Here is a 10420-nt window from a genome sequence, read left to right on the forward strand (position 1 = left end):
CACACCTCCTCTGACTGGTAGTTCAGTTTTTTAACTCAGTCCAGCCTTAAAGAGACGCGTTTTTTTTTTCTCCTCTAGGATAATAGACAAAATTAGCTCATTTGACTTGGATTTCTTCCTTTGGACTGGGATTGCATCTCTCGCATCGGGTTTGTGTTTTCAGAGGTTGTTATCTGGTTTCTTGCGGCTCCTGCAAAGGGTGTGTCCACAAGCAGTCCCTTTATAGTCTGGAGAGGAGTCTAATTATCAGCAGCTGAGAGCAATTACCTCCTGTAATTGCTCAATTGCTCCTTAGGACGGTAGCACACAGGTAACGAGCATCTAATAGCTCACTGCTGATGTCTGACTCACTGTCCTGTGACTCCTCCCCACTGCTCCAAGGCATGACATCAGGAGCCCCCTTCCTTTGGCTTTCACCACTGCTCCATGCCTCAGGCGCCTCCTGGTGGCCAACCAGCCTCTCTGCGCCCTACTCAGAGTCGGAACCCAGGGTCCTCCACATCCTCCTGAGCCGACTCAGAGGGACCCTTGCTGTCGGAGTCTGGTGGCAACTCCAACGGCTCCTGCTGGGCCACAACACCCACCTATTATTGTTATGGGCGGAGCACATTTCGGGCACAGCCAATGTGCAGGCAGACTGGCTGAGCAGACCCACGGTAGACCAGACGGAGTGGCAGCTCCATCCGACTCTGTTCCAGGAACTAGCACACCGATTCGGATGACCCCAGGTGGATCTCTTTGCTCAACCGCACAATACACACCTGGCCATATTCTTCACCAGGTACTACATCCCAGGAGCAGAAGGCACCGACGCTCTGCCCAGCCCCTGGCCAGAGGGCCTCTTATACGCCTTCCCGTCTCTCCCGCTTGTACCACTAGTCATACAGAAGATTCTGTTAGAGAAGGCGGAAGTCCTCCTGATAGCGCCAATGTGGCCCAGACGCCCATGGTACGCCGACCTGGTCCATCTCTAGATTTCCCGGCCGTGGAGAATACCAGACAACTGGATAGAGCTCGTGCAGGGGGTTCTCACCCACCCGAACCCTCAGCCGCTACAATTAGCCATGTGGCACGTGAGCGGACGATCCTGATGCGTCAGCATTTCTCAGACAAAGTCATCGCCACTATACAGGCTGCTCGCCGTCCATCCATGACCCGTATTTATGAGGCCACCTGGCAGGCTTTCTGCCAGTGGTGTCGGACAGTATCCGTGGACCCACTCGAGTCCCTTTTGGGAGAGGGGGCGGTCTAGAAGTGCTAATTAAATTAAATTCCACCCCACAAGTTTTAGACTTCTTGCAATCGGGTCTGGACAAGGCACTAACACCCAGCACCCTACGTAGGCAGATCGCGGCGTTATCAATGGTGATAGGAGACGCCCATGGCCATTCCCTTGCTCACCATCTGAAGGTCCCTTCCTTTCTCAAGGGCGCTTCTAATCTCAAGCCGCTGGTAGTCCACCGCTACTCTACGTGGGATTTGCCCTCATACTCGTGGCTGTCACGGCTGAACCCTTTGAGCCCATTTGTACCATCGGTCTTAGATTGTTGACCCTGAAAACCATCTTTTTATTGGCGATTACACCGAAGGGTCTCGGAACTGGCTGCACTTTCAGTGCGCGAAGACCTCTGTATATTTCATCACGATAGCATCGTCTTGCGATTGGACCCGGCATTCCTATCAAAAGTTAACTCCCTGTTCCACAGGGCACAAGAACTCATCCTTCCAGACTTTTGCCCCAATCTGTCACATCCTCTGGAATGGAAGTGGCATCATCTCGATGTTCGAAGAGTGCTCCGCCGCTATGTGAAGTGCACGGCGGCATTCAGGATATCAGAAGCGCTATTTGTGTCCTTCCAACCGACATCCATGGGACAGAAGGTGTCTTCACATACCATTGGGCGCTGGCTGAAAGCGTGCATTGCCCTCGCTTACAAATCCCAATCTCAACCAGTGCCCAGGCGCATCACTCCCCATTCCACCAGGAGTGCGGCCACCACAGTGGCATGGGCAACTCAGGCCTCGGTGGAGGACATTTGTAGGACGGCAACCTGGTAATTCCCGTCGCCCTTCATCCACCATTACAAAGTGGACAAATATGCCTCGGCGGAAGCTTCCTTTGGGCGGCGCGTCTTACAGAGGGTTGTTGCATCCACGGACCTTGACCAGCTGGCGTCCCGCCCTTGAGACTCATTGCTTTGGCATGTCCCATGCTTGGATTCCCCAAGCAGCGCACAGGAGAATGACCGTTGACTTACCTGAACAGTCCTTCTATGTGCACTGCGAGGAGAATCCAAACCCGCCCTCGGCTTCGGCTGGTCCGGGCATTGGCATTGACTTCATAATCACACACACACACACTCACGCAAGGCGACTACTTACCTACTTACTGTTTATATGTCATTCATTGCTTCTCTTGGATCAGCTGAGCCTTCGTACAAAACTGAACTACCAGTCAGAGGAGGCGTGGTCAACAATTATATAACTCAGTCTCTAGGCTAATGGACAAAGTTAACCATGCTTGGATTCCCCTCGAAGTGCACATAGAAGGACCGTTCAGGTAAGTCAACGGTCGTTTTTAGCTCTTTTACCTGTGCTATTTGTTTGTATTTTGCATTTTTATTGCTGTCTTGGTTATTAAACACATAGAATGGTGATTTACAGTCCAGTAAATAAAATACATGTTTTGTTTTTATTTAGAAAGAAATAAAAAAAGAAATAGATAGAAGAAAAACTGGGAAAGAAATGTTGGGATATAAAAGGAAACAGGAAGAAGAACTTACAAAGCGAATATTGGAAGAAAGGAACCGAGAAAAAGCTGAAGATAAAGCTGCTAGGGAACGCATCAGGCAGCAAATTGCAATGGTAAGTATTCAAGTGTGTGGTTTACTTGTACAAGAAAAACCTCAGCCCATGGGTCCTAAGTGTAGGTCCTTGATAATTGGCATGGATTATGGTACCTTGAATACATTTATATTTAATCAGTTTAAGAATAATAATCAGTTGCTCATTACTGATTTCAGTGACTCTATCCAAATATAGTTTGATCTGGATCTAACTCAAATACAACAATTTTAACATCAAAATCACTATGATGTCTGATTTTTACAGCTAGTATTAAAAAGTCATATTAATGAGCTACTTTTTTGTCTTGTGAAGGATCGTGCTGAAAGAGCAGCTCGTTTTGCAAGGTCAAAAGAAGAGGCAGAAGCTGCAAAAGCGGCTGCTCTTCAGGCTAAGCAAGCTGAAATGGAAGCTAGGAAGGAAACATCCCAAAAGGAAAAAAGGTACTTGTTTTTTTTTTCCAGGCCCCTGTTATTCTCAACTTGCATAAAACCACCCTTGCATTTTGCAAGAGCCTATAACTTTGGATGTTATTCTAGCCTCATCCCAGTTCTTAATTCAGTGCTTATGCTTTCCTCCTACTTTAGGGCTAGAAAGCTTCTTGGCAGATAATTTGTTTATTCTGAATTCACAGATAGCTTTGTCCGTTGTTGTAAGAGAAGGAGTGGCAGAACTTGTGGGTGGGATCCCAAGAGGAATCAGCCTAGAGTCACCTCATAGCCACAAATTACTCTGTTTGTGATTACATAGCAATTATAGGTTGATTCCTCTTTTGACTGTACCCCAGATTCTACCACTCTTCTCCTACAATTGTTGATATAAATAATCTCTTTTTTCTGTAGAACCACCTTTTTCTATAATTTAAGGTGTTCTTTGTAAAACCAAATGTTTTAATGTAAAATATCTTCCCTAGTGCTATAGCAAGAATCCAATTTCGCCTTCCAGATGGATCTTCTTTCACTAATAGTTTCCCTTCGGATGCCCCTTTGGAAGAAGCTCATCGGTTTGCTGCACAGGTATCTGTTGTTAACAAGTAGCTGTTTTGTTTCAAAAAGTTAATTAAATGGAAGCTGCATTAATAGTTGAACTAAATTATTGCATTGTCTTTACATTTTTTAAGTAAATAGGTTTAATAAGGAGGTTTTTTAAAAATGGATTTACATACTGCAAACATAGAAGTGAATAACCCATAAGCATCACAGTCAGTGTTTATGCTATAATACATGATTACAGCCTGTCTATCTACCATTGCTCCAATAGTACAATTGAAATTTGGTGTCTCTCTCTCTCTCTTTCCTTGTGGGAAAAGGATCGTTCTATAACAAGAAAAGTGTTGTTGCATAACATAAAAACTGGGTAAACATATGAAAGAAAGTACATTTCTTTCAAAGTACATTCAGGACCTAATAACCTTTTTAATTCTCCTACTTAATTTCTGCTTTGAAGGATCATTTAATTTATCGGCCATTAGTAAGGCACATTGCCTGCTACCAATCAAATCAGTAATTCAGAACCAACTAATACAAGTTGAGCAATCGCTGCAAGTGCAAGAATCCAACTATTCTTATTGTCACTGAAGAAGTTTTCAGTTTCTTATGAAAATTTTAGGATGAAAGTCTATTTGTCTTGAAAATGGCATGCCGTTTATATTTCCTCCTGTTTGTAAAGAATAGAAATGAACTTGGCTTGTTCTGTTGTTACAGATTGTTGGCAACACATATGGCAACTTCTCACTGGCAACAATGTTCCCTAGAAGAGAATTTACCAAAGATGATTATGAGAAAAAATTATCAGACCTGGGACTTGCTCCAAGTGCTTCAATAGTATTGTTGCCTGTAAGTGTGTAAAAAGGGGAAACAAAAAAAATGTACAGGATTCAGATAAATAATTATAAATTTACTACAAGACAAGTTATATGTGTTACTTAATACAGTAAGAGGGTTTTTTTGTATTTTAAATTCTAGTTTCTAAACAATACTTGGTTGTTTCCCCATAAATAGGCAGGAAGACCAGCTACAGCAGTCGTACAGTCTTCCAGTGGAGATTTATGGAAATACCTTGGCACAATCCTTTACCCACTGATAGCTGTTTGGCGATTTATTAGCAATTTCTTGTTTACCAGCCCTCCTTCGTCCCAGCCTCCTGCAAGACATCAACAGCAGCACTCAAATCCTTCAGCACCTAGCACTGCAGAGCCAAACAGGTACAAATATTTCCTACTAAAGCCATCAAGGATCAGATTTCAAGATTTGTTATCAGTTGAAACGATATTAATTATTATTCTCTGCACAAACTTCAAATATTTTCTAAACAGTATTGTGGCCCTTGGAACCCGAGGATGGAAAATTAGGGAAAGAAACAGATCCACTCAGGAAGTAAAGTGGCAATGTGTTGCTGTTAACGAGTCTCTTTTCTTCTCAGAATCCTTTCCCAATTATGAAGAGTTTAAGAACAAATATGAGTAAAGGCAGAGGTAGAGTCCCTCCCTCCCTCCCCCTTTTTAGAAAAGTTCATGTGGAAGTTTCTTTTGACTCTTCATGTTATTCTTTAGTTTAGTTTTTCCATGAGCTGTAAAATTCAACTGTAGATATAGCAAGGGACTAAAAAAAAAATCAGTATTTATTTTTTATTTATTTGATCTGGCTGCCCATCTCACAAACTGTGATTCTGGGCAGTCAGCGTAGGATTAAAAATAAAGAACAAAAATGCATTGTTTTTGTTTTTTTATTTTCAATCAGGCCAAACCACAGGCATGTTCAGAAAGCCAATACAAGATGGGCAATAAATGCTTGGGCAAAGGGCCAAGGGGGAGGGGGGGGCAGTGGCTCAGCGTTTAAAGAAGTTGAGCTTGTCTACTGGAATGTTGACAAGCCAGATTTGAGATTTGAGCACTGTGACAGTGAGCTCCCATTACTTGCCCCAGCTCCTGCCCACCTAGCAGTGCAAAAGCATGCAGATAGATGCAAGTAGATAAATAGGTACCACTTTGGTGAGAAAGTAACAGAGTTCCATGCACCTCAGCATGTATGTCATGTTGGCCACATAACCACGGAAGCGTCTTTGGACAATGCTGGCTCCTTGATTAAGAAACAGAGATGACGCTGCCTCTTCGATTTGGAGTCGACTGAATAAAGCAGAAACCTTTATCTTTATTTTTATGAAAGTCCAGCAGAGTTAGGGCCATCTGAATTTCAGGCATATGCTGTTGCGCTTCAACAAAGTAGTCATCCCACCAGGTGGCAGTGTTCAAAGTGAGATTTGTTAAGTGAGTTTTGCCCCCATTTTATAACTTTTCTTGCAACAGTTGTTAAGTGAATTATTGCAGTTATTAAGTTAATGACCCAGTTGTTAAGTGAATCTGGCTTCCCCATTGACTTTACTTGCCAGAAGGTGTTCACATGATTTGGGGACACTGCAACCGTCATAAATATGAACCAGTTGTCAAGCATCGAAATCTTGGTCACGTGACCATGAGGATGGACATAAGTCACTTTTTACAGTGACATTGTAACTTCAAATGGTCACTAAATGAACTGTTGTAAATTGATGACTACCTGTACTAAAAAGCTCATTCCTGTATCCATTAATTGGGCAAAATGGTGCTTCATAGGGCAACAATTTTGGAACCAAGCTACTTAAATTGGTTTAACTTACAGAAAGCATTCAAAATCCAGGACCCATGACTCCCATGGAATTTAAATACAGCAATTTTAAAAAAAACATTTTATGACACAAAACAGTTTAATACAAAATGTCATAAAACAGTTGATGTTTACGCTGTACAGTTCAACTTGGCCTATTTTCAAAGGAAATCCATCTCTTAATGTACCCCAATCTTTCCCGTGTAGGCAGTACGTTAACTCTGCCATTGTTAAAGGCATTGAGGAATCTGGTAAGGAAGTATCTCTGAAACAATAACTCAAAAGACCATGGGTTGTCTAGTTGTTTTATGTAAAGCCCTGAATTATACCTGTTCTGTGTGATCTCATGGGATGGACTGAAAACTAGAGTGTTCTAGTTTGTTGCGTCTTCACTGGTGAAGTTAAGCCGTTCTCAGGAAATGGGATGGAATGATAACACCATGTTCAAATAGTTACTATGTAATTTCTATGTTTTAGATGTTCATTTATGCTTTGAAAATAAGTCAGCAGTTCACCTTACGATTACCGTATTTTTCGGAGTATAAGACGCATATTTTTTCCTTAAAAAGGAAGAAAATCTGGGTGCGTCTAATACACTGAATACAGCATTTTTTGCTTCTCAAAACCTCGCCCTCTTCACCAAAATGGCCTTGCAGAGCCTTATGGAGGCTTTCAGAGAGCTCCTGGGGGCTGGGGAGGGCAGAAATGAGCAAAATACGGGTCATTTTTTGCCCCCCAGCCGCAAGCAGCACTCTATAAGCTCCATAAGGCTATTCATGCCTTTTTAAAAAAACAAATGGGCCCATTTTTGCAAAAAACGGGCTGTTTTTTGGGAAGTTTCCAGAGTGGAAAACTTTTCCCTCCCTTTTGGAAAGCTCTTTAACTGATTGATGAAAACTACATTGATCAGGTGCTATGCCAGCAGAAACAAAGTCTTAGGTTCTGCAGATTGTCAGCAATTTCCTTCTCCAGCACATGGATAAATACACCTGGAAATATCTACCTACCTACCTACTCTCTCTCTCTCCCTACCTACCTACTATATTTCTCTCTCTCTCTCTCTTTCTCTCCCTCCCACCCTCTCCTTACCTACTGTATTTCTCTCTCTTTCTCTCCCTCCCACCCTCTCCCTACCTACTGTATTTCTCTATTTTTCTCTCTCTCTTTCTCTATCCCTTTATCTACCTACCCAACTACTCTCTCTTTCTCCCTACCTACCTACTGTATTTCTCTCTCTTTCTCTATCCCTATATCTACCTACCTACTTTTTTTTTAATTTGCCTCTTCAAAACGTTGGTGCATCTTATACTCCAGTGCATCTTACACTCCGAAACATATGGTAGTCCTCGGGTTTTTTTTTTTAATCACAAATTGGGACTGGAATTTCCACAGCTAAGTGATGTGATCATAAAGTGAGACATTACATGACAGCATCACTAAGTGACTGCAATCCCTACATTCTGGTTGCTTTCATTAACTGAGAATTGAATGGCAAAGGATGGCATAGCAGGACCTGTGAAGCACAGGGCAGTGAGAGCAACTGGGACTTGTTCTCTCTATTTTATCCCAGCCCCACTGCTGGGTGCCACTGTGCAGTGCAGCCAAAAAGCATGGGTCGGTGTGGAGGAGCTGTAGCACCCCTGGAGTCGTAAGTGTGGGTGGGGCTCCAAGCACTGAAATGTTGATCACATGACTTCAGGGGCACTGCAACAGCCATAACTTGGGGCATAGGTTGTAAGTTCATTTTTTTGAGTATCATTATAATTTTGAGTAATCGCTGAACAAATGGTCATAAGTGTGGGTCTGACATCAATCCATGCTGTATGATCAAATTAAATCATCTGGTCTCAAAGAAACTTCCTAAAATTATATCATTATTGGCCTGAATTCTGCCAATATTGGAATTTGTACTCAATCTCTCTTTCTTTCTTCTTCAGACAAGCAGTGAGGAAACGAGTATTGGAAAAACGGAATGAAGAATTTAAGAAAGAAGGCAAGATCTACCGATTGAGAACTCAGGATGATGGAGAGGATGATAATAATACTTGGAATGGAAATTCAACCCAACAAATGTAACCTGACTAAACTGTACATAGAAATCACTGATTATTATTTTTTCCTATTTGATTTAGCTTCAGTTAAAACATTCTGCTGCATAGTGGGCTTGGATGGGTATTCCACCTGGAATAAATGCTAACCCACTTGTGCAGCTAGATTCTGCAAATGTAACTACTGCCAAAAACAATATAAAAATCCTCCATGTCTCATCAGCATTTAGAATTTCATATTTACTACTTATACAGTCCTCTAAAGACACTTTTTATCTATATAAATCTTTGAACAAATAAGCATCTCCAAATACCAAACAAGTCACTCGGCCTAGAAGAGTGTAATCCTAATAAATTGGATAAGGGGTTTTTCCCCCTGTAATGCTTCTGTAACAGCCCAATATTCATAGTTTTTATCTCATGGCATTCAATAAAGTTTTTTCCCCCCAGATACTTGGTACATAACATGATTGTTTTTTGAAGTGTCATACTTTTTATAAAGAACTATGGAATAATCCTCATACATAAAGAGATTGGGTTCTTACAGTTTCTTGTTTTCCTGACTTGTATAAATGGGGATTTGGAAAAGAGACTGATTCAACATGGCTGCTGTGGTTACCATTAATTATACTGTATCACGTGTGTGGTTCAACTATTTATTTGTACATAGCAACAGAAATACAGGAGTGGTCAGATTAATTTTTAATGTTTCTTGCCTCAACAAGAGCTTTTAAAAATCAAAGGGAAAAGTAGAGTACAACAGAAAAATGAAAAACACAATTACTCAGATTCACAGTTCAATCTAGTTCACAGTCTTTTTACAAATATAAAATATTTGTTAAAATACAAAAATAGATGACCCGTTTTTCTCTTATGCCTTCTTTTTGGGTACAGGATCAATATCAACATCCATCCTCATTGCCTCTTATTTGACTCAACATGATCCACTAGATATTAATTTGTACTAATATGCCTTAGAGTCATGTTTGTTATATATATAGTATAGTGCAGTAGAACAATTGAAATAAAAGACATGGAAACAGTTTGTAGAACTGGCTACAGCAGGCAAACTACCCATAATAATTTTAAAAAGGATGCCCTTTAGGCCTTCACTGAAAATGCAGAGCTATCATGGGCAAAGACTGGATTAACACTAGCCATTAGCCCTAAAACTATCATCTTCAGTGGTGAGTTCTGGATTCTGTTGCAACTGGTACTTGCCGCCCACGACAGCTCCGCGATGCTCCAGCTGCTCTGCAGAGCGTCGCACAGGTGCCGTGCGCTCCATGCACAGAAGCCCCGATCGGCTCAAATACAGGTAAGGACGGCGGGTGGGCCCTCTGGAGCACCATACTGGAACGGTACCTGGTGCTCCCAGCAGGTACCAGTCCGCCCATACCGGTCGTATCCCACCACTGATCATCTTATATAGTCTATTGACTACAATTTCTCCAGCCATGCTTTTTTGGGGAGTCGGAAGACTTTGATTGGATTGAGGGTGATTATTTTATGGATGGACAAATTTCACAGAAAAACAATAGAATTCTGCCCCTTTCCCCTTTCTCACATCGAAATGTAAGCAAAGTTCACTAACCACCTATCTGGCTAAAATACAGTATGTCTTTATGATAGCAAACATTGATATTGTGAATGTGTTAACTGGAAACGTCTGCTTTCTGTGGAATTGAAAAAATTGCCTTAATGTCACAGTAAATGAAGCCAAAAGGTCTCCAACTGGTACCTATTACAATTATTTGGTTCTCAGAAGTAATTACAAAACCTGGCAAACGAAGTCATTCTTAACTATTTTTCTGTAAAATTCTTTATTACATTTGCATACAAGAACCTATTTCCATTTATTTGTTATGAAACTCTGAACAAATGGCC

General features: G+C 41.7%; 1 protein-coding gene across 2 annotated transcripts in view; it reads left to right on the forward strand.

Moving 5' to 3' along the window:
- The window catches only part of UBXN4 (UBX domain protein 4), a 31730-nt gene extending 22749 nt beyond the window's left edge, over positions 1 to 8981 (forward strand). For both annotated transcript variants that reach the window (XM_081935090.1, XM_081935091.1), the window contains exons 8-13: positions 2701 to 2865; positions 3160 to 3287; positions 3758 to 3860; positions 4548 to 4679; positions 4845 to 5047; positions 8423 to 8981. In XM_081935090.1, coding sequence (XP_081791216.1) covers positions 2701 to 2865; positions 3160 to 3287; positions 3758 to 3860; positions 4548 to 4679; positions 4845 to 5047; positions 8423 to 8561 — 870 coding nt within the window. In that variant the 3' untranslated portion in view covers positions 8562 to 8981. The remainder of the gene's footprint in view (positions 1 to 2700; positions 2866 to 3159; positions 3288 to 3757; positions 3861 to 4547; positions 4680 to 4844; positions 5048 to 8422) is intronic.
- Positions 8982 to 10420: the final 1439 nt, after the last annotated feature.

This window comes from Natrix helvetica (assembly GCF_964273705.1).
Source record: "Natrix helvetica genome assembly, chromosome: 1".
In the NCBI taxonomy this organism is placed as follows: Eukaryota; Metazoa; Chordata; class Lepidosauria; order Squamata; family Natricidae; genus Natrix; species Natrix helvetica.